General features: G+C 31.2%; 2 protein-coding genes across 8 annotated transcripts; both read left to right on the forward strand.

Annotated features, from left to right (window-relative positions):
• The first annotated feature begins 12,539 nt into the window (after positions 1-12,539).
• On the forward strand, positions 12,540-14,929 carry LOC136224903 (serpin-Z3-like). The gene is made up of 2 exons (XM_066013332.1): positions 12,540-12,954; positions 13,745-14,929. The coding sequence occupies exons 1-2, from the start codon at positions 12,559-12,561 to the stop codon at positions 14,654-14,656; spliced, it is 1,308 nt and encodes a 435-aa protein (XP_065869404.1). The 5' UTR covers positions 12,540-12,558; the 3' UTR covers positions 14,657-14,929.
• A 3,851-nt stretch (positions 14,930-18,780) lies between these two features.
• On the forward strand, positions 18,781-23,221 carry LOC136223855 (pentatricopeptide repeat-containing protein At5g06540-like). 7 transcript variants are annotated; one of them, XM_066012029.1, is made up of 5 exons: positions 18,781-20,923; positions 21,186-21,266; positions 21,469-21,611; positions 22,212-22,321; positions 22,759-23,221. In XM_066012029.1, the coding sequence occupies exons 1-2, from the start codon at positions 19,346-19,348 to the stop codon at positions 21,204-21,206; spliced, it is 1,599 nt and encodes a 532-aa protein (XP_065868101.1). In that variant the 5' UTR covers positions 18,781-19,345; the 3' UTR covers positions 21,207-21,266; positions 21,469-21,611; positions 22,212-22,321; positions 22,759-23,221. The 7 variants fall into 7 exon arrangements, with proteins under 7 accessions (XP_065868101.1, XP_065868100.1, XP_065868095.1 ...); XM_066012028.1 differs by having other exon boundaries at positions 18,781-19,116; positions 19,594-21,266; XM_066012023.1 differs by having other exon boundaries at positions 18,781-21,266; positions 22,692-23,221.
• Positions 23,222-24,652: the final 1,431 nt, after the last annotated feature.

Consider the following 24,652-nt stretch of genomic DNA (forward strand, 5'->3'; position numbering starts at 1 on the left):
ATTGAGAGGAAAGAGAAACTATCATAGTAACTTATATTGATCTTTAGGTTTTTATTCACAACCGTAGGATTGGGATCTATCAACGGTTTAGATTTCAGCAGCTCAAAAGTTTTAACTTTTTTAAGTTAATGGTTATTTTTCTTATTATTTATATCATTGTATATTTGGAGGGAATTGTTTCGTATTTGGTGGGAATTGTTTTGATTCCAAATAGTTGGAGGGAAATGAATTTTTTCAATTACAAATGTTGTTGCAAAAATTTATAACTTTTCACAAAATTATCATTTCACAATATTAAACATAACTTTTTCACTAAATAATCGTTATTAATTTTTTTCAAAAAATAATCATTGTTATTAATTTGTTTTTTGATAAAAATTATTATTAATATTTACAAATAAAATAATATGTTATATATTTTGCAATTCATTTTTAAAATGCTAAGTTTCAAAATGTATTCTATTTATATTTAAAGTTTAAGCAATAGTTAAAATGTATTAATATTAAAAAATAAAAAATAATCTATAATATTTATTAAAATATAATGTATTTATATTTATATTATGCATAATAGAATATCAAATAACAGTTAGATATTAAAGTGTTGCATAATATATTAATGTGTTATCTAATTATTATATATATATATATATATATATATATATATATATATTATTTTTATTAGAATAATAATAATTTTGTGCAACAATAAAGGTTGTAGCTGAATGTTTCTTATTTTGGCAACAACAAACATTTGTTGCTATAAATTGTTCCATTTCCTGTAACAAAACAATTGTTGCCAATATTAACTGTGATACTCTTTGGCTACGATTTGAATGTCTGTTTTGGAAATTAATTTTGCAACAACTATACTTGTAGTTACAAATATTATTATTTTTAATTGGTTTAATAAAACAAAATTAGCAACAACTCTTTTGTAGCGAAAATATTTTATTTTATTGCAACAACTTTTTGTTGTTGCTATAAATGCTTTCATGTACAACAACCACATACAGTTGTTGCAAATGCTTTTATTTAGAACTACAACATGTGGTTGTTGCTATAAAAGCTTTCATGTACAGTAACAACACATAGTCGTTGTTGTAAATTCCTTTATTTACAACAACGACTGCATGTCGTTGTTGTAAATGCTTCCATTTACAGCAACCACACGCAGTCGTTGAAGTAAATGCCTTTATTTATAGCAACAACATACGGTGGTTGCTATAAAAGCTTTCATTTACAGCAACAAGTCAATTGTTACCAAAGTTGATATTTTTTTTCCATAAACCTAAGAAATTTACGGCAACAATCTTTGGTAACAACACACAAAAAATCGTTGCTAAAGTTTATGTTTTGCAACAACGTTTTCTGTTGTTGCCAAAACTTGTTGCCAAAAAGCAATTTTCTTGTAGTGATGTGGCGCCCAAAGTCGCCTCCACCACAACATAGTTTTGTAGCAGATCATCCCTTTCTATTTATGATCAAAGAAGAGATTTCTGGCATTATCGTGTTTGTTGGAGCTGCTCTTAATTCTATTTCGGAAGGAGGAGACGGGAAGAAGAGAAAGAGGAAAGTGACTAAGATGAAAAAACAGAAAGGTCGAAAGAAAAAACAAAGTTGATGTTTAACATTATATTACACTAGTCGAAAACCCGTGCGATGCACGGGGTATGAAACTTTTATATAATTTAGATAAATAAATAAATTGATATATTTAATTTTAAATAATTTTATATCATGCTATGAAAAAAATTTATATTATGTATATTAGAAATTAATATATATTTTTTAATGATAATTCAAATTAAATTAATTTTAAAAATAATTGACTACTTTTTTTTTATAGAATTTTAACTAAAGATGAATGATTTATTTATTTTTACAAAATTCAATGATTTGTACTTTCTAGGAATTTTAATACATTTTCATATTCCAAATATTCTGTGAAATAATAATAATAAAATAGCAGATTAATTAAGAAATATATTAGAATATAATAAAAAAAACCAAAAATTGAATTAAACTATAATTAAAATTAAATATTATATTTACGATACAAAAGAATTACAATATAGGTTAAACAAAAATTGAATTAAACTACAATTTAAATTAAATATTATATCTACGATACAAAAGAATTACAATCTATGTTAAAATGGAAGCAACATCAATATATTATTCTATAAACTATTACAATCAATACTTTTCTAATGTTGCATATGAATAAACTTTATCAATTCAATATGTTACATATAAAAAAATAAAATTCGTAAGAATTAGTCACAAATTCATCTTGATGATAATTATTTTGGTTGATGGAATTTCATGATCACCAGGTATTCGAATTCAATTATTCATTCTGCTACATAACCCAATATATCTAATTGAATCAGTTTAAGATGATGATTTCTCCTATTTTCATCTCGTAATATGTCATCAAGACATTCGATCAATTTGTTATTCATTCTTTCACTATATAGAATATCAGCCATACGAGCTCGCAGATATCACTTATTTGACTTCATTAATATTTTCTAATAATTATATATTCTTGATTTTGTAAGTAAGAAAAACAAACAAAAGAATTGAAAAAAAAAATGAAGGGACGAAAAAGATAATCAGGAGAGAACCATCTTCCTCTCGTTTTTTTTTTTTTGAAAATAAGAAAGAATGTCGAGACATAAGCGTATAAAGAGGAGAGTGAAAATATTTTTTACCCATTAATTAAACATTTTATTTTTTCTTAATGAAGCATTAAGTCCATAAATTAATTTTAGTTAAATAGAATTAAATCGCAATTGTAACCACTCAGTGTAAAACAAACGTTTTATAATTAATATGTGAAATTAATTATATTAATTAGAATCATTATGCTCAACATTTGAGAATTTGAAGAGATTCAAATAATAATATTTTCTTAATTAATATTTTTCAATAATTTGTCCTATGATCATATTTCATTTTCATCTGTTAAAAACTCTTGAAATACTAACAACTTTGTACGAACCATAATATAATAGTTAAAAATTATATAAGCCAATGTCACAAAAGCAATTATCTCAATATCCATAATTAATATACATTTTTAGGATTTTGAGCATCAAAATTTATTTTTATTTACCTTCATTTTGAATTCGTATCTAGCATAATCCATATTCTTCAAGCATAAACATCTTATCAAGCGTATTAGACGCTTACAATCTCCTTGTCTAGAAAATTGGGAAAAAATAACTTCTTGATAATAATAATAATAATAATAATATAACATAATTTATATTGAAATAAACTTCATTGTAGGTATAATATTCAAATATCTCTTTAATATTTTATTTAATATGTCTTAAACTTCAATGAATAACTATCGAGTGAAACTTATATCTATTTGTACCAAAATGCATAAAAATAAAAAATACAATCCATATCAATTAGCTAAACTCAAACTAAAAAAATGAGTGGATTTCAACATGTTCCGAATTAGAAAAATTAATCTAACTTCAATTAAAACTAAAAATTGAGTTCATAAAAAGCCGAAAATCTAAATTTTAGCTAGAGTTAACAATCAAAACGATAACACCTAGGAACATATACTAAAAAAGAATGCAAATATACAAAATCTTTATTTTAGTCATTTTGAAAAATAAATAAATAAAAAAGAAAACATGGATAAGGTAGCGAGAGGTATGGAATCTGGATAACGACAGAAATGGAATTTCATCTCTGAAAGATGAAACTATAACAACATATACTAAAAAAATACAAATTTACAAAATCTTTATTTTAGTCATTTTGAAAAAAAAAGACAAATAAAAAAGAAAACATGGATAAGGTAGTGAGAGGTATGGAACCTGGGTAACGACGAAAATGAAATTTCATCTCTGAAAAATGAAACTATAACAACTATTGTTTAATAAAAAGAAAACAACAACACAATTGAGAACAAAAATAACTACAACATATGAAAAAAATCGAATAATTACCTTGAGAAACATAAGATATCTTCTTGTAATTTTTGACACTTTTGTGTTTTCCGGTTTTAGTTGTTCATGCATCTTCTATTTCTGTCGGATTTCTTCAATTGAAGCTATCAGTTTGGAAAAAAAAAGACAAATAAAAAAGAAAACATGGATAAGATAGCGAGAGGTATAGAACCTGTGTAACAACAGAAATGAATCTGAAAGATGAAACTATAACAACTATTGTTTAATAAAAATAAAACAACAATATAATTGAGAACAAAATAACTACAACATATGAAAAAAATTGAATATTTACCTTCATAAATATAATACTATCTATCGTGACCAATGAATATAATGGTGGAATACTATCTATCATTCTTTATATAGAAGTTTATTTGTGACTTTTGAATTTCCTTTGCTTTGTGTTTTTTCATCTTCATGTAACTCTTGCTTTCTTTTATTATTTTAATTAATAGGCTAGTAATTATTTAATATTTTTTTTTGGTAGGAAATTACTTAATATATTATAAATATAAATTTGTTATTTTTAATTAATTAAATATTTTTAATTTGATTTTTTACTACGTTGACAACTCATCAAAAAGACCTCTAAAACACTTCTTCTCATTTCTCTCTGCTTCCGTAATTATATATAGTAAGTATAGATGTCTTTCTAATAGCAATTTAATTACTAATTAGTACCTGAAATGATAACTATAACAACTTGATTTGATTAATGCTTTGTTTGAGGTTGAAAATATTTTAATAAAATGACATTGAAATGCAATTTCTAATTTCTTTGTATAACAATGTATATTTGATTATTGCTTTTGTTTGAAAGTGCTCGAAGAAAATCTGTTATCTCCTCGTGTGTTCCTGTCATAAAAAATGATCTCTATTTTATTAAAATAATAATTGTGTAGGTTATAGGAAGATCCGCATAAAAACATGACATTTTTGTGAGAGAGACAAAAAAATCGAGTTTTTCTTGAAAGTGTTTGCAAGAAATTTAGAGAAATGGATATAAGCAATTATTGTGTATGTTCCACGTAGAAAAAATCATGGGAAAAGTATAAAAATAAATTTTGTGGTTACATCTGTTTTCGAACAACACCCATGTGGTTTAAAAGTTTATAAAATGGTAACTTGAGGTTTATTCCGTTAGCAAACAGATACTAAATTGACTAACGGTGTTAAAAGTCAAAAGGAAAAGAGTTAATTTGGTCCTTATATTTATTTATTTTATAAATTAATCTCCCTTATTATCTAATTATGACAAATAAAACTCCAAAAGAAAAAATAAAAATCAAATACAACATCTTCTCTATCTCTTTCTAATTTTTATTTTTTTTACTTATTTCTCTCTCTACTCTCTATTAATTTTTAATTGTGGTTTAAAAGAAAAAATCCTCCCTAAGATTCTCAATAGAAACTCCAATGTTGAGTATCTCAAACGCTTCAACCTCGACGGAGCCACCGATCCGGACACCTTCAAGTCTAAATTACCTGTTGTCACTTGCGAAGATCTCCAGCCCGATATTCAACGCATCGCTAATGGCGATAGCTCTAAAATCTTCTCCTCTCATCCTATCTTCGAGTTTCTCACAAGGTTTTCTTAATTGCTTCTGGTTAAATCTTTGCTTAATTGGAATTAAAATGGAAGTGTAAAAGAAATTTTCATGTTGCAGCTCTGGTACTTCTGCCGGTGAGAGAAAACCAATGCCCACGATTGCGGATGAGTTAGACCGGCGGCAGTTATTATACAATTCTGATAATACGAATTTAGGAATTACTGGAAATCAATTATATTATAATAACAATTTAATTGATTTTAGAAAGAGAAATTAATAAAGAGAAGAGAGAGTAGAGAGAGAAATAAGTAGAAAAATTAAAAATAAAGAGATGGAGAAGAGGGTTATATGATTTTTACTTTTTTATTTTGGGGTTTGTTTATGATAATTAGATAATAAAGGGGGTTAATTTATAAAATAAATAAATATAAGGTCCAAATTAACTCTTTTCCCTTTGATTTTTAACACTGTTAATCAATTTGGTATGTGTTTGCTAACGGAATAAATCTCAATGTACCATTTTGCAAACTTTTAAACTACATGGGTGTTGTTCGAAAACAGATATAACCAAATCATATATCAGGGTGTTTTATTTTGAAAACATAGCTTTCAAACGAACATGGAAACGGGTAGGATTTATGAATTGGGACTCAACTTAATGTCACATATTTGTTTTATCAACTCATTTAAAAGATTATTAAATGAATTGGAAGTTAATGGAAAATGTTTACTTCGTTTAGTCTCCAAACTCTAACTGCCGAATTAGAGGTTAATGGAAGTAAATTCCAAATTGGGATTAATGTAAGTTAAATTTTTACTTTCTTTAACATCTAAATTGAGGGTTAATAAAGTAACGGAAAGATCATTAAATTTTTTTTTTATCTGTGCAGAGTAAATTTAACTTCCATTCCATCTCTATATTTAAACGTCCAAATGAACTTAAACTTTTAATCTCATTTACATTTTATAAACTCTTAATTAACGTTAATTTTTAACTCTCACCACCCACGACGTCCAAACTTCCAAACAAGGCTTAGCGGTTTAAGAAATCTAGTGTTTCTAGAATTACTTGTATATATATATAAGAAACCACGCTCCACTTCCTTCTCCATCACTTCCTCTTTCCTCTCCGACACTCTTCTCATCTTCATCAATATGAAAACCGACGAACCCCAAAGAAAGAACATGACGGCTTTCGGGACACAAATTGCTAGTAATTCCATTCTCAAAGAAATCAACAATGGCTGTCAAAAGAATTTGGTGTTATCTCCATTATTGTTGCATATTGCTTTGAATATGGTGGCTTCAGCTTCAACAGGCCGAACATTACAGCAGTTGTTGCGATTTCTCGAATCCGAAAGCATTACTGATCTCACTGCTCAATCTTCACTTTTCATGGAACTCGCAACCAGTAGCGGCGGAGGAGGACCGATCATATCTTTGGCTAATGGAATTTGGGTGCATAATTCTTTCCCTGTGAAGCCTTCTTTCAAACAGTTGGTGGAAGATGTTTACAAGGCTAAAACTCAATCTTTCGATTTTGTGAACCAGGTATGCATGTTTTTTCTTTTCTCTTTGTTTTTAGTTGTTTTTCAGTTTTGATGATAAAGGATTAGAGTATATGATAATTGGCTATGCTGTTCGATAATCTTGTGGAACTTGTTTCATGATATTAAATTGGCTTAATACATCATTCGAAAGTTTGATTAACCTCCTGAACTTGTTTAAAAAGTTTGATTAACCTCTTGAACTTTCAAAGTGTCCCGATAGCCCTCTCAACTTGCATAAAATGTTCGGTTAGCTCCATGAACTTGCACAAAATGTAATCAATTGGTCACTTGGTGCGAAAAAGTAAGTCAAATGCGAAATATGTACTGCACGCATCTTAAAAAAAAAAGGTAAACGATCAAAATCGGAGGTATACGGTTTTAAAATTAGCGAAGACAAGTTTTATAGTGAAACAAGTAATAAATTCCTTTTTAATCTATATTTTAATTGTGTATTAACATTCTAAGATGCGTGGAATACATCTTTTGAATTTAATCTATTTTTTTGCTACTGAGTGATCATTGATTACATTTTACGCAAATTCAAGGGGCTAACTGAATATTCTATGCAAGTTGAAGGAGCTATTGGGACACTTTTAAAGTTTAGAGGGCCAATCAAGCTTTTTGAACAGATATAGGGAGCAAATGATGTATTAAGCCTATTAAATTTGTTCTTGTTTGTTTGAAATTTGGCAATAACATAGAAAATTGTATAAATTTAACTTAACTTTTCTAATGAAGATGTTAACAATTAATTCTGCCATATATATTTTAATAAAGAAAACTGTCAAACGAGCTTGTTTAAATTTCCATTATAAATGGATAAATTTTGATTTTGCTTGGAAACATTAAAATGAAATTTGTACAATTTCTTACGTTACAGCCAAATCTACACTTATAAAGAGGGTAATGGGGCGGCTGAAATTTGTTTTCAGTTACATTCTTTTTAATATATGTTAATTGTCTATCCTGTTTGATAATTTTGGACATCACTGTTCGTGTTTCTCATATCTATAGAGAGGGTAATTAATACGACTGCTGGTTGTCTTGCTAAATTTAGAGTTTTAGTTCTTAGCAACTCCTTGTGGAACTGATATCGAGGTTTATGTTGTGTGTTGTTTGTTGTTAATGATATACATACGACTGAATATTTTTGTTCTTATTTGTTAGGCGCATGTACCTTTTTGATTTTGAACTTCAATTAAGTTTGATGATAAGTTTGATGAGAAGTGCAGATTTAGTTGTAATATATGAAATTGTATAAATTTAATCATAAAATTTCTAAGTGAACTCATTTTAACCATTACATTATCGAAAATTTGAAAAGACTAGTTTGACTGTTATGTAACTGGGATATCAGACATTCCAAACAACAATTATGTTTAATATATTTAGGTTAACAAATTTACAAAAAAAAAAATTCGGTTAAAATGCTAACAACTAAATCTATATTTTCCTGAGAATATATATATATATATATATTAGAAAAAAATAATTTTTAGACTTAAATAAGCGAGAAATATGTTTTTATCTATTTATTTATTATCAAAGTTTTAGAACTTTTACTCTTGAGATATGCATGTGTATTTTGATATTAGTGACTCATGTGTATTAAATGCTCCTCTTATCCGGTGGATATAGACAAAATTAGGTCTTGTTTGATAAGCCACTTAATGACTTAAATTAAAATATTAAACACTTATTTAATTTAAGTGCGTTTGATAACAATTATTTATCCACCACTTAAATTAATAAATTAAGTTAAAAATCACTTATTTTGGTAAGTCAAAATATTTAACTTAACATTTTAAGTTAAATATTATCAACTAATATTTTTATATTAATTATATCACTCAATATTTTCAGCACTTAATTTTCAGGTTTACCAAACAGCACCTTATATCCTAACAATTGTTTTGGACAGGGGGAGCAAGTTTTGCATGAAATCAATTCTTGGGCAAGAGAAGCCTCAAAAGGACACATCTATCCACTTCTTCCCCGTGGTTTCTTTACAAAAGATGCAATAGCTCTACTTGTGAGTGCAATCTACTTCAATGGAACATGGGCTCAAAAATTTGATGCCTCAAATACAAAGGATGGAGATTTCCATCTCCTCAATGGACAAACTATAATAGTTCCCTTTATGAATATGTCTTATACGAGACAATTATATGGATCATTTGAGAGTTTCAAGTTACTCAAGATGGTGTATAAAAATGGTCAATCAGACAATAAAAAATACGCCATGTATATATTTCTTCCTCATCAAAAAGATGGACTACAAGAATTGGTAAAAAAGTTCCGCTCTGATCAAAGATTTTTATTAGAGAATCGCGAGGTTTCAGAAGTCTTGCTTAAAAAATTACGATTGCCAAAAATGAAGTACAAATATGAATTAAATGTTAAGATGGTCATGGAAGAAGTTGGATTGGATTTGCCTTTTGACCAAAAGAAAGGTGAGATTACAGAGATGGTTGAAACTCGTGAGATAATTTATTTATCGAAAGCAATTCAGAAATCTTATATTGAAGTAGACGAGGAAGGTACAATTGCAACTTCTGTCAATATAATGTTAGGTCTACCTGGATGTGCAATGCCGCCCCCAATGCCACCTCCACCACAACATAATTTTGTAGCAGATCATCCGTTCCTGTTTATGATTAAAGAAGAGGTTTCCGACATTATCGTGTTTGTTGGAGCTGCTCTTAATCCTATTGAAGAGAAAGAGGGAAGATAGAAAGAAAAAGTAAAAGCTGTTCTTTGTGTGGTAGTTCTTGGTTAACTTTTGATTGATGTTTAACATTATATTGAATGTCTTTCTAATTAGTACCTGAAAGGATAATTATAACAATTTATTTGATTATTGCTTTGTTTTAGGTTGAAAATATTTTAATAAAATGACATTGAAATGCAATTTCTAATTTCTTTTGAAGGATAAGGTGCAAATTTACTCCTAACGTTGTCAAGCATGATCAATTTTGCCCTTAGCTAACAGAAAAATTAAATAGACTGGTTTATTGTTATTTAACTCATTATTTAATTACTACATCATACTTTGCAAACGTCAATTGTGGAGTAAATTACACCAATGGCCACTGAACTTTACTCATTTTAACATTGTGGGCCTAAACTTCAATTCTTAACGGTATGACCACTGAATTTTACACTTTTTAACACCTGTGGCCACTCAATTGTAAACACGACTCAAACCTTCCATATTTTTGTTACGCTTGGTAAACACATTACACAAACCAAACATGCTATGTTAGCAGACTTTTGGATGATCATGGTTAACTTGTTAATCCAAAAACGACATAAAATATTTATAAGTAATAGTGTATCTTACTATATTTTTAAATGTTACCATTAACGTATAGGTACATTATAAAAGTACATGTGACCCGAAAACACAACACGAAATCAGTAACCTGATTACATGCTTTGGCACGATTATGACACATAATTTTGTTTGAGTTGAGTTACGGTTGACTCATTTGACACTACCCCGATAATTGATAGATACGATACAAACACGATATTATTTACAACAGTCCCTCTTCCTCTCTCACTCTGATGGATACAGGCTCGAAAAATATATTTTGAACCAAATTATGAGGGTTAGTCAGGATAACCATGATTCTAGCTATGGATAAGCCCCTTGATTCCACCTTTGGAAACGGGTACGAAACACAAAAAGTGCCGCTCAAAGCTAATTTCGACGATCAATTGAAAGAAAAAACCGATGCAGTTGACAAGCTAGCCGTGAAGTTCATGGAAAAGTATGATTCGATGGTAATTCGGTAAGTTCTAACAAGTTAAGGAGTTGTAGTTTTTTGCGATTTTAAACCCTATTTTACATGGAAAAGGGCCCGCGAGCAAAATCTCAATTCAGCCTTTAAGGCCTTCAATTTTCGTGCTTTGTATTTTCAGTGATTTTAGGGTTTTTCTTTCCTTTTGTTTTTAAGATTTTCTTGAATATTTTCATTTGAATGTCAACGGTAGTTTCGTTTTAAGGCGTTAATTGAAGTTTAGTAACTATAATATTATAAATTATAAAGTTAATTGGTTTTATATTACGTTTAAAAGTTTAGGACACGTATCGTGAAAATTTGTAATATTTAGTGGTTGATGGATGTAATTTAGCCTAAACCTGATAAAAACATTTGATACAAGTAAACGGGACCTCTCGTGTTTGATCTGAATAGGAGAGAATAATCAAAAGATGTAGGCCTAATATACAAATAACCTCTGAACTTGTCTAAATGTTGCAACACCCCTTCAACTTTCAATTGTAACAACTTACCTTTCAAATTTGTCTAATTGTAAAACATAATCTCAAATTGCTGATATGGACTGCAATTGAAGGAACACGTGAAATACAAAATCTGCAACGCTCGTGAAGTGTAATAATCAGATATTTGGCGTGATATGAATCCGGAGAAACATTTTTACGGTTGCTTTAAGTACGGGGTAAATAAATTCCCAATTTGGGGTTATGTTTTACAATTGGATAAGTTTAAGGGGTAAATTGTTACAATTGAAAGTTGAGGGAAATAGTTGCAATATTTGAATAAGTTCAGGGGTTATTTATGTATTAAGCCAAAGATGTATTTTAGGGGTTTTAAGAAAAATAGTGTTTCTATCGTGTACGACGCTCCGAACCTCATAAAAAAATATTTCTAACTTATTTAAGATTCATGTATACAATTTAGTGTAAAAATAGATATTTTAATATTATCTTTCCTAGTTAGATGTAATTTAGGGGTTTAGTCTTGTTTGGGAGTAGTCTAATAGAGGTTAAATTAAATGAGAGTAATGAAAGTTTAAATATGACATTAATCTTATCTGGAAGTTGTATTTAGAGAGTAAATATCACAGTAACATTGTTTGGAAAATGTTTTTGGAAGGTTAAATATGACATTAACCTTCAAACTATAACCTCCAAATTGGAGTTAATGTAAGTTAAATGTTTACTTCTTTCAACCTCCAAATTGAGGGTTAATAGAAATAACGGAACGAACTTAAATTTTTACCCTTATTTACATTCTGTAGAGGAAACTTAACTTTCATTCTGTTCCATATTTAAACTCTTAAACAAACTTAAATTTTTAGCCTTATTTACATTCTATATAAATTAATAATGTTGGAACCATGAAATTTTATTTATTTATAGATATATTAATTTATCGAGTTAATGAACTGGCTTAAATTGGGATCAAAAGAAATTATTATTTTAAAGAGGTTATTAATTTATCGAGTATTAATTTATGAAGGTTTTACTTTACTGTTAAGTAAAAGTTAATTTTTACTTTCACCTTGGTCGAGGTCGAAACTTCAAAACAAGGCTTAGGTGTTTAAGAAATCTAGTGTTTCTAGAATTACTTTTATATATATATATATATATAAAAGAAACAACCCTCCACTTCCTTCTCCTCCTCTCCCTCTTTCGTCTCCGATACTCTCCCCATCTTTGTCAATATGAAAACCGACGAACCCCAAAGAAAGAACATGACCGCGTTTGAGACGCAAATTGCTAGTAATTCCATTCTCAAAGAAATCAACAATGGCTGCCAAACAAATTTGGTATTATCTCCATTATTGTTGCATATTGCTTTGAATATGTTGGCTTCTGCTTCAACAGGCCGAACTTTAAAGCAGTTGCTGCAATTTCTCGAATCCGAAAGCATTACTGATCTCAATGCTCAGTCTTCCATTTTTGCGGAACTCGCAACCAGTGGCGGAGGAGAAGGACCGATCATATCGTTGGCGAATGGAATTTGGGTGCATAATTCTTTCCCATTGAAGCCTTCTTACAAACAGTTGGTGGAAGATGTTTACAAGGCTAAATCTCAATCTTTTGATTTTGTGAATCAGGTATTTATGTTGTTTTTCTCTTCTTTCTAATTAGTCGTTTTTCAGTATTTTTATTCTTGTTTGTTAGGAATTTCATATTTTTTTCCGGGAAAGTGCAGATTTAGGGTACAATTGGAAAATATTGTTTTCCTGTTATGTTTAGGGGCGGATAAAGGGGGTGTCAGGCTCCTCCGGCCACTGGAACCACCATGATCAGGGGTAATTTTGGTCCTCTTGTCTTAACAAAATTTGAGGCTCCCGTGGTTCCGGCTGATAGGTGCTGAATTAGCACCCAAAGATTAGTCCAGGTCGTGTTATACCGTTTGTAAATATAAAATTCTAATTATTTTATCTGTTAGGTCATTTCTAAATCTCAAATTCTAATTAATTTACTTGTTAGGTCATTTCTAAATCTCAAATTCTAATTTTTTTGGGCAATTAGACAATTTCGTGTAAAATCAGTCTCCAACCGACCAATCCTTTACTCCCCACTGGCTATGTTATATTTAACATATATGGTTTCTTGGCTTTGGGTAGGATGGGAATGAATAAAATTGACCGATAACCGAAACTGAACTGAAATTGTAGTTTATTTCGATTCAATTTTAAAAATGAAGTAGTTTGATTATCGATTACCTTTTCGGTTTTGAGGGTTCAGTTTTGTCTCAATCTAGCTGGGATTAGTGTTTTGGCACCTTGGCTTTGTTCGCCCGCTTTCTTTATTATTATACTGATTACTTATAAATTAAATGTTACTCTTAGCCTGTAGTAGATATGGACAAAATTAGTTTCTAACAATGGTTTTGTGTAGGGGGAGCAAGTTCGGCATGAAATCAATTCTTGGGCGAGAGAAGCTTCGAAAGGACATATCTATCCGCTTCTTCCCCGTGGTTTCTTTACAGAAGATGCAATAGCTCTACTTGCAAGTGCGATCTACTTCAAAGGAACATGGGTTCAAAAATTTGATGCCTCAGATACAAAGGATGGAGATTTCCATCTCCGCAATGGACAAACTATAAAAGTTCCCTTCATGAGGATGTCTTATACGAGACAATTATATGGATCGTTTGAGAGTTTCAAGTTACTTAAGATGGCGTATAAAAATGGTGAGTCACACAATAAAAAATACGCCATGTACATCTTTCTTCCTCATGAAAAAGATGGACTACAAGAACTGGTAGAAAAGTTCCGCTCTGATCCAAGATTTTTATTAGAGAATCAGAAGGTTTCAAAAGTCTTGCTTAAAGAATTACAGTTGCCAAAAATGAAGTATGAATATGAATTGAATGTTAAGAAGACCATGGAAGAAGTAGGGTTAGATTTGCCTTTTGACGAAAAGAAAGCTGAGATTACAGAGATGGTTGAAACTCATGAGGTAGTTTATTTATCGAAAGTAATTCAGAAATCTTATATTGAAGTAGATGAGGAAGGTACAATCGCAACTGCTGTCAATATATCGTTACTTTCAGCTGGTGCAAGTCCGTGCTCAATGCCGCCTCCACCACAACATAGTTTTGTAGCAGATCATCCGTTCCTGTTTATGATCAAAGAAGAGGTTTCTGGCATTATCGTGTTTGTTGGAGCTGCTCTTAATCCTATTTCGGAAGGAGTAACCGGGAAGAAGAGAAAGAAGGAAGCAACTAAAAAAAAGATGAAAGAACAGAAACATCGAAAGAAAAAACAATTAGTACCCTGGCCCGAAAGGATAACTATAACAACTTGATTTGATTAATGCTTTGTTTTAGGTTGAAAAAACAGAAAGATGGAAAGAAAAAACAAAGTTGATGTTTAATATTACATGTCTTTCTAATAACAATTTAATTACTAATCAGTACCTGAAAGGATATCTATTTCCGCCTCCACCACAACATAGCTTTAATCTTAAATCATCCGTTTCTGCTTATGATCAAAGAAGAGGTTTCCGATATTATCGTGTTTGTTGGAGCTGCTCTTAATCCTATTTCTTATTGATGTTTAACTTTATATTACATGTCTTTCTCAAATAACAACATGATGTGATTCTTGATTTGTTTTAGGTTGAAAATAATTTAATAAAATGCTATTCAAGAAGTGCAATTTCTAATTTCTTTGTATACCAGATTGGGTTGCTTCATTCTGAAAGTTATTGCGAGAAATTTAGAGCAACAGATATAAGTTATTATTGTCGCTGAGATATAAAAACAGCTCTAACATTAACAATCAAGCGAAATTTTATCTCTATCGTCTAAAATAATACATAATAATTGGTTCTATTTTGAGAATCAGGATCATCTGTTTTAAGCCTTCATAGTTGCTATCTCGACTCTTCCTGTCTTGATCTTGATCAAGTGATAATCTGATGTTCTCACATGGTCATTTATCAGTTACAGGCCAAAAAAATTAAAAATTTGAATTTAGAGAGGCATAACAGACAAAAAAAAATTAGAAATTTGAATTTAGAGAACACTTAATAGGTCTAAAATATTAAAATTTTGAATTTTGGACAAGCCTAATATGTAATGGGCTATTTTGGAGAGCTAATTTAATATTCGATAAATTTTTTTTTTTTTTTGAGACAGGGGGCCGAAACTAACCGGGGTCAAGGTGGTTCCCCCTGTTTATGCGCCTGGAAGCGACCTTGTAGTTATGGTAATAATACTTTTTCTGATAAATATGCAGACAATGCTGCAATTTCGACTCAGCCACAAAGTGTGAATTCCTTGGGCGGCATTATAGCTAATTATGTCAATGATGAGCGAAATGAATGCTTGGTGCGAAGATTCGGCTTAACTGATGCCCGTAACCAAGCTAGAGAGGAAATGACGGGTCCTGACATCAGCTTGCCAGCTGTAAATTCCATGACCACAAACGTGAGTAGGGCTGTAAATGAGCCGAGCCGCTTATGAACGACTCAGTGGTCGGCTCGATAAAAGCTCGGTATGACTCGGCTCAATTTATAAACTAGTCGTTCGTGAGCACAAATCTCGGTTCGAAAGCTCACGAGCAGGCTCGATTAGAATATTTATTAACAAATTTTAGTTTTGTATAAAACTATATAGTTTTGTGGTAGTTCACAAATATATAAACTTAATATTTTTCATTTGATTTAGATGAGTTCGTTCACAAACATAATAAATGAGTAGTAGACAAACTATTTGTAAGCGTCGAACTTTGCTTGTGATTTTGTTTATGTACACAATTAAAGAGCTATTTGCGACCAAACTTCATAAATATAATTAACCATTTACTTACCATAATTTTCTTAATAAACCAAATTCAAATAGGATTTTGGGCTCGAAACAAGCTCGAACCTCGGCTCGAGCTCATTTATTTTCTAATGAGTTGAGCTTGAACAAACCAAAGTTTGGCTCGGGCTCTTTAATTTTATAACGAGCAGAGCTTGACCAGGCTCAGCTTGGTTACGGCCCTATTTGGGATACGGAAGAAGAGCTGTAGGAGGAAACCGATAGCTGAGACTGTGAAATGTAATGAGGATGCAACACTTTTTGAGTAAAATTGCCATGTATCATGAAAACCCTAACTCCAAAATGAAAGTAAAAAACTAATACCTTGATCTTAGTTACATGTGTAGATTCAAGCCATATATGTTGCCAGAATTTTTAGCCTTTGGTTTCCAATTTTATCCGCATGAACATGTAATACAAAAGAGAAAACGAAAAACTGAAGAGAAGATAAAAGTGTTAGATATGTAAATAATCCTACTATTTAGGAAAATCCTACTGTTTAGGAAATATATTATTTCTTTACTATTCCCTTGATTAGGTTTAATTGTAAACTTAATAGGATTTTCCTAAATAATAGGATTATTTAGAAATCTAACAAAAAAAAACAAGAGAAAGGAGAAAACAAAGAGATAACATGAAAGGGGAGTTTACTGATCTGACTCCTTGCATCCCGTCCTATTGGACCGGCCATATCTATTCCTGTAATGCCGAATTAACATGGTCGATATGTGCGTGACAGACTTACTGTCCCGTAAAATCGTCTTTTATTTTAATAATAGAGAGTATGGTAATGGTTATGCTTGTTTTTTACAAAATAAGCTTTACTTTGTGTGTTTTAACCATTGGATTAATTTTATACTCCATCATTCAATGATGAAAACACACAAAGTAATGGTCCTTTGTCAAAAACAAAGTAACCGTAGAAGGCACCAGAGAGTATTGGGATTTGTCTCTATTATGAATTTGAAAATGTTATTATTTTTTTTTGAATCATTGAAAATATTATTTAGTAACTATATAATCAATTATTTATTCCCAAAAATCTGAATTTTTTTTTGTAGCGCCACAAAAGAGCAATATGTTGTACTATATATATATATATTATTAGATAAAGGACTTAATATGTTAAAAATGAAATAATATCGGCCAAATCAACAAAAATTGAAAGCATTAAGGGCATTGGGATGCTTTTTCCCTATAAATGTACTATCGGTCACTAAAGCTATGTGGTTGTCTCAAAATTATCACTTAACTTCAATTTATTTCAATAAAATCATTAAATTTTAAGTTTTGTCTCAATTAGGTCACTCTGCCGATTTAATTGGTTAAAATACATCGAAATAATGACATGGTGACACGTCAATATAAGTCAACTCAAATTTTTAACCGAAATGAAACATGACAGCCACGTTTCGGTTATTTTTATGAAAAAAAAATAAAATTTATTTTTTTTCTATAAAAATAACCGATACGTGATAGCTAAGTGACTCTATGGATGTCGTATGTCGTTTTGTTCTGAGTTGACTCATACTAACGTATCATGTATGTTATCATTCTGGTGCTTTTTAATTACTGAAATTGCTAACATGACCTAATTAAGATAAAATTCAAAGTTGAATGATTTTATTGAGACAAATTGAAAATAAATAACCATTTTGAGACAACTATATAAGTTCAGTGACCTAGGCTCTGTTTGTTTGGGGGAAAATATTCTGCTGGAAAATATTTTCCCAATTTTTCGGTGTTTGTTTGAACAGGAAAATAAGTCAAAGGAAAATAAGTGGTAAGTCAATGGAAAATGAAGGAAGAAATAAGGGAAAATGTTTTACCCTTTTCAAAAGGGTAAAACATTTTTCCCAAAACATACGCGTTTAGAGAATAATGGAGAAAACGTTAAAAAATGTAAAAATAAGAAAACTATGAAACACGAAAAACATGAATAACATAAAAACGTTACAAAACACGAGAATATTAAAAAAAACCCGCAAAAAATATGAAAATATGAACAAACACGAAAAACAAAAAAACGCAAAAAAAAAGCAAACACTTAAAAAACACAAAACATAAACAATGCGAAAAAGTGACAAAACACGAAATATACAAAAACGTGAAATATACAAAAAACACAAAAACGTGAAAAAATACGAAAAACATGAAAACGCGAAAAATGCTAAAACATAAAAATGTGACAATACCTGAAAACGCGATAAACATGAAAAAAAAAGATGAAAATGTAAAAAATACGAAAAATACGAAAAACATGAAAAAACGGGAATAACACGAAAAAGTAACAAAATGCGAAAAATAATAAAACGTAAAAAAAAGGAAAAACCGAAATACTAAACGTGAAAACACGAAAAAATGGAGAAAAAGTACAAAAAATACATGTGAATTTCTTTTTTGTGTTTTATATATACAATTGAAAATAAAAAAATACATAAAATCTATATTTAGTGGTTGGAAAATATTTTCCAATGTTGTAGCCAAACGCGGAAAAATATTTTCCAGTATTATTGTGAAATACAAGAAAATATTTTATTTTGCTGGAAAATATTTTCACCGCATAAAATTTTACGGAACACAATATTTTCCCTACAGTGCATGTAACCCAATGAAATGCTAATCTCTTCGTCTAGCTGATGCAAGAAGAGAGCGCCGCCATATCTCTGTACAATGCTACGCTGCAGTAATTTCTTAACTGGAGCTAAAAGAAGAAACCCAAAAAGTCCAGGAAAAGCAAGGAACTGAAGATGATATCGAAGTCGAGGAAGCGTTTCGCCTCAAAAATTCAGGTCCATCTCGCACTTATGGGGTTCAGCCACTGGGCAATCTGTACCTCAATACAAGTTTAATCAATTCCAGAAACACAGGTTTCGGTAATATTCAAAGCCTATCTGACGAGCTAGTTCTTGATATCTTAGGGCTTCTTGATGGTACCAATTTGGGGATTTTGTCCACTGTAAGCAAATCTTTCTATGTTTTTGCTAACCATGAGTCTCTGTGGAGAAATCTTGTATTGGATAAACTAAGTGATGGATTTTTGTTCAATGGATCATGGAAATCCACTTTCATTGCTGCTTTTTACTCTTCATTTGATATTTCTGGCATCTGCTCATCGAATGTCATTGTCCTAATCTTGAATTGAAACCGGAATGGCTTGAGAGAGATAATATCATTAGAAAGGGAAGATGAGCAGCTTGGTTTCACAAACTCTAAAGCTAAAAAGTCCAAAACTCTTGCTTCTACAGAATTGCTCCTCCTTTTCTGACCTTAAAATCATCCATGCCCATATGATAAGAACCCATACAATCTTCGATGTATTTGTAGCTAGTCGTTTAATTACCTTGAGCATTGACAATAACTTACTAGATTATGCTTTAAAGGTTTTTCACCAAATTCCAAACCCTAATCTCTTCCTTTTCAATGCATTTATCAGGGGTTATTCTGGAAGCAAAAACCCAGAGCAATCTTTTCATTTTTACATACAATCACAACGGGGGCTAGGTATATTTCCTGATAATCTTACTTATCCATTTCTAGTCAAGGCCTGTGCTCAATTACAATCTTTGCATATTGGAATTCAAGCTCATGCCCAAGTAATTAAGCATGGATTTGATGATGATGTCTATGTGCAAAACTCACTTGTTCATATGTATGCTACTGTTGGGGATATAGATGCTGCTAGTTTTATCTTTAAATCAATGTCAAGTTTGGATGTTGTTTCCTGGACTTCAATGGTAGCTGGCTATAATAAATCAGGGGATGTTGATTCTGCGCGCAAGCTGTTCGATAAAATGCCTGAGAAGAACTTGGTCACATGGAGTATAATGATCAGCGGTTATGCGAGGAATAATTTGTTTGAAAAGGCGATACAATTGTATCATGTTCTTCAATCGGAGGGTATTCGAGCAAATGAGACCGTGATGGTTAGTGTGATATCTTCATGTGCTCATTTAGGTGCCATTGAAGAGGGAGAAAAAGCTTATGATTATATTAGGACGAATAAGATCACTGTTAATTTGATTCTTGGTACAGCTTTAGTAGATATGTATGCAAGATGTGGAAGTATCGATAAAGCTCTTCGGATTTTCAAGGTGCTTCCGGAGAGAGATGCACTAAGCTGGACAGCTCTAATTGCTGGATTTGCAATGCATGGTCACGCGGAGCAAGCGCTGAAATACTTCTCGGAAATGATGATGAACTCAGGGGTAACCCCAAGAGACATAACGTTTACTGCTGTTTTATCTGCATGTAGTCACCGCGGATTGGTGGAAAGAGGGATGGAGATATTCGAAAGCATGAAACGAGATTACGGAATTGAGCCTAGGTTGGAACATTATGGATGCATCGTTGATCTGCTTGGCCGTGCAGGGAAGTTAGCAGAAGCAGAGAAGTTTGTCCTTGAAATGCCGGTGAAGCCTAATGCACCAATCTGGGGAGCGTTACTCGGAGCTTGTCGAACATACAAAAATGCAGAAATAGCAGAAAGAGTGGGAAAGATTTTAATAGAGTTACTGCCAGAACACAGTGGTTACTACGTGCTGCTTTCGAATGTTTATGCACTCACGAACAAGTGGGAAAACATCGAAAGCATGAGACATATGATGAAGCAAAGAGGAGTAAAGAAACATCCTGGATATACGCTGATTGAGATAGATGGGAAAGTTCATAGATTTACCATTGGAGACAAAACTCACCCGGAAATTGAGAAGATCGAACGGATGTGGGAAGAGATTCTTAGGAAGATAAAACCGGCCGGATATACAGTAAGTACTGCTGATGCATTTTTTGACATAGACCAAGAGGAAAAAGAAAATGCCATGCATAGACACAGTGAAAAACTTGCTATAGCATATGGGATTATGAAGACGAAAGCTCATTTGAGTATTCGAATAGTGAAGAACTTGAGAGTATGTGAGGATTGCCATACAGCAACTAAACTGATTTCGAAGGTTTATGAACGAGAGTTGATTGTGAGAGACAGGAATAGGTTCCATCATTTTAAAGGAGGAATATGTTCTTGTGCAGATTACTGGTGAAGTGAGGTGAAGTAATTTCAACTTATCCGGGAAAAGATACACTTGTATCTCAGCTCTCAATCTTGATTTAGTAAGATTTAGCTCTTAAACTTTGCTTTTTGTTCAAAACGTGACTTAATGGAATTAATGTATAATCTTAACCTATTATGAATTTTATTCGAGATATGTTCCTTGTATTTTGAATAAGAGTTATAATTTATTAATTAAAGTTCAAGTGTCAACCAATCGGATTAATATCTCAATTTTATTGATTTGCCATGAATTATATTTAGAAACGCTTATAATCAACCTCGAAGAGAAGGCCGGTTGAGTGCATCTGGAAGGCTGGGGAAGTGGTTTTTGTGCCCAATGGATGGTGGCATTTGGTGATCAACCTCGAAGAATCAGTTGCCATCACCCAAAACTATGTCAGCAGGTATGCATTTTCATGTGTCTGTAATATTGATAGTTCTGCATAAGTTCTCTTTAGGATCGAATTTCATACAACCATTGGAAAATTGCCAATTATTGACATTCTTATGTTTGTTAGAATCACATGTACGTCTTGTGTAAGATTGCTGCCTCTCCCTCATACTTAAATAACTCACATGAAAACCTATATAAAATTATTTACGACTGTTTGCTCGAAAGCCAGCGCAAGCAAGCCCTGTATTCATCAAGCTAAACTGTGACATAGGAATGCTTATCTAGTGAATTGGATGCTGCTATTGGTTTATAAATTCTTTGGAAACGTGGCATAGAAAGCTAATATTGGTTTGTGCATGCTTTATGTTTCAAGTAAAAAAGGTTGTTTATGAACTTGGGGATGCATTTTGTATCTAACATTAAAAAGAGAATTGCAGAAACTCCTTTTGAGAACTCAAAAACAGTACTTCCATGGAAATAGAAGTCCTTTTGATTGTGTTGTTGATTTTAGGGATAGGTGGTCCATTTTAAATAATGGCATCTGCAGCCGAAGGCTGTTGAGGGTCTTATTAATTGAATTCATCAATCTTATGAAATGTTTTTTCTTTAGGTGGGTGAATCTTTGATTACACATCCGTCTAATTAACTATTGTTGTGTGCACAAGGAAGGATTTGAACTCGAGACCTAGCAGCTGTTTGAGACAACACCAACTATTTTGGGTCAGCTTCCCAATCTGTCCTGTTAAAATTACAATTCTTGGAGGAACTTAGCACTTGCTGGTCATTTTTAATAACCGTGAAGCCTTTTGGTTTTGAATTATGGAATGGAATAGTTTGCAATCACATCCAACTTACTTTTCTTTCAGTGATATGTCATTTATTACATTTATATCAAGCTAACAATAGAAATCATGGAGTTGATCCTAGAACTGATCCAGTTAAGATTGAGGCACATGGAAATATTTTTGTTTTAGTTTATGATTTTCATGGATTGTTATCAAGTTTACACTGCCTGATTTGAACAGTTTAAAGATGACAGTATGTGCATACTTGTCTTATGTTCATATGGTTTTATCCCAACTTTTTCCAGGGGCCTGAAGAACATATTTGCTGCAGGAGAAACTTAACTTGTTGAATGTTCTGGAATTTCTTAACAGGCCAAATGCAAGTGAGCTGGTATCCGGAACACGAGACCGTTTGTGTAGACTTGCACAATAAATTTAAGAATGCTATTGATTGAGGCTACCTTTCCTGGAACCATTGATCATTTGGATTGGTGAAGAGAACAGAGGAAAAGGAATCTGAAAAGAAGAAGAAACTTTCCTTCTGCAGATTCAAATGCTGGTTCTTTCAAGTTCTCATTCTATCAAAGTTTTATGTTATTACCTACTGGATCTCTATTTCCGCCTCCACCACAACATAGCTTTATAGCAAATCATCCGTTTCTGTTTATGATCAAAGAGGTTTCCGACATTATCCTGTTTGTTGGAGCTGCTCTTAATCTTATATCTGATTGATGTTTAACTTTATATTACATGTCTTTCTCATATAACAACTTGATGTGATTCTTGCTTTGTTTTAGGAAAATGCCATTGAAGTGAAATTTCTAATTTCTTTGTATACCAGATTCGGATGCTTCATTCTGCAAGAAATTTAGAGCAACAGCTACGAGTAATTATTGTCAATCTTGCACAGAAACAAAATCATATGTCGGGAAGTTTTATTTTTAAAACTTAGCGTTCAAACAAGAATGAACGTTATGGCTAAAATTGCATAATTTTATATGTTAAGGGTAACATTGTCTTGACTGTCAATGTTAGAGATATTTTTGCTCCTTATCCTTTAAAAAGAATAGGCCTCATGTTCCCCAGTCTCATTAACTTCTCCAAATTGGTCATTTTACATCTCAAACTCATTGAATATCTTATTTACCCGTTTAACTCCATAAAAGTGGTATTTATCACCCCTTCAACTTGTCCATTTACCCCCAACTCATAGAATGTTCTATTTACCCTGCTTAACTCTATAAAAGTGGTATTTCTCACCTCTTACAATCTGTTGTCGAGGTCTAAATTGATACATTTTTAAACCTATATCGGTGTTATTTTGTACGTGGAACCTAAATTGGTACTTCTCCAAAAACTATAGGCCTATTTTGGTACCTTATCCCTATATATAATGTTTTTAACTTGTTTATATTACTGTTCGTTATTTGTATCTTTTATTCATTCTTTCTCTTTTCAACTTTTTTGGCTAGTTAAATTTTGATTACCTAATTATTGTAATATTATTGTAATAAACACATGAAGGATCAATATAATTATCAAATTAAAACAAAATAAACTGTTGATAATAAAAAGATATATTTTCAAACTCATTTAAATAAGTCCTATTAATTTTTCACTATAAAGGGTAAGAAATACAATTTTTTTTTTAGTTAAGGGGTAAATAGAATCATAAGGGATGAGAAATACCACTTTTATGGAGTTAATAGGGGTAAATAGAATATTCAATGAGTTATGGAGGGTAAAATGACCAATTTGGACAAGTTAAGGGGGTGAGAAATACCATTTTTATAAAGTTAAGGGAGTAAATACGACATTCGATGAGTTGGAGAGGTGAAATAACCAATTTGGACAAGTTAAGAAGACTGGATGAGCATTAGGCCAAAAAATATAGTAAAACTTCATATTTAAACCTTAATTCTATTTATCATTCCTCGATTTGTTATCAACAACAGCCCGTGTATGAAAAAATTACACTGGAACGATTATACAACATACAATTGATATGTAATTATAGTGTTTGAGTTTACTTTAGTAGATAATTTGAGTTGATATAAAATTGATCCAAATTTTTGGATTGGATCAGGGGTGAGCTGCTAGCTCGAAAATGAAACAATATAATATGCGCACTTAATTAATAAAGGTAATAAAAGTACAATTATCAATTGCAAACACGACTCAAACATTCTACATTTTTACTTACAATTTGTAAATGCATTACACGAACTAAACATGATGTATTAACGGACTTTTGGATGGTCATGAT

This window comes from Euphorbia lathyris, chromosome 3, assembly GCF_963576675.1.
Source record: "Euphorbia lathyris chromosome 3, ddEupLath1.1, whole genome shotgun sequence".
NCBI lineage: Eukaryota > Viridiplantae > Streptophyta > Magnoliopsida > Malpighiales > Euphorbiaceae > Euphorbia > Euphorbia lathyris.

Excerpts from the sequence above, each read along its gene's own strand:
- LOC136223855 (XM_066012023.1), top strand. The coding sequence starts at position 19,346 with ATGAGCAGCTTGGTTTCACAAACTCTAAAGCTAAAAAGTCCAAAACTC.
- LOC136224903 (XM_066013332.1), top strand. The coding sequence starts at position 12,559 with ATGAAAACCGACGAACCCCAAAGAAAGAACATGACCGCGTTTGAGACG. Across the intron at positions 12,955-13,744 it reads CTTTTGATTTTGTGAATCAG|GGGGAGCAAGTTCGGCATGA; the intron begins GTATTTATGTTG and ends GGTTTTGTGTAG.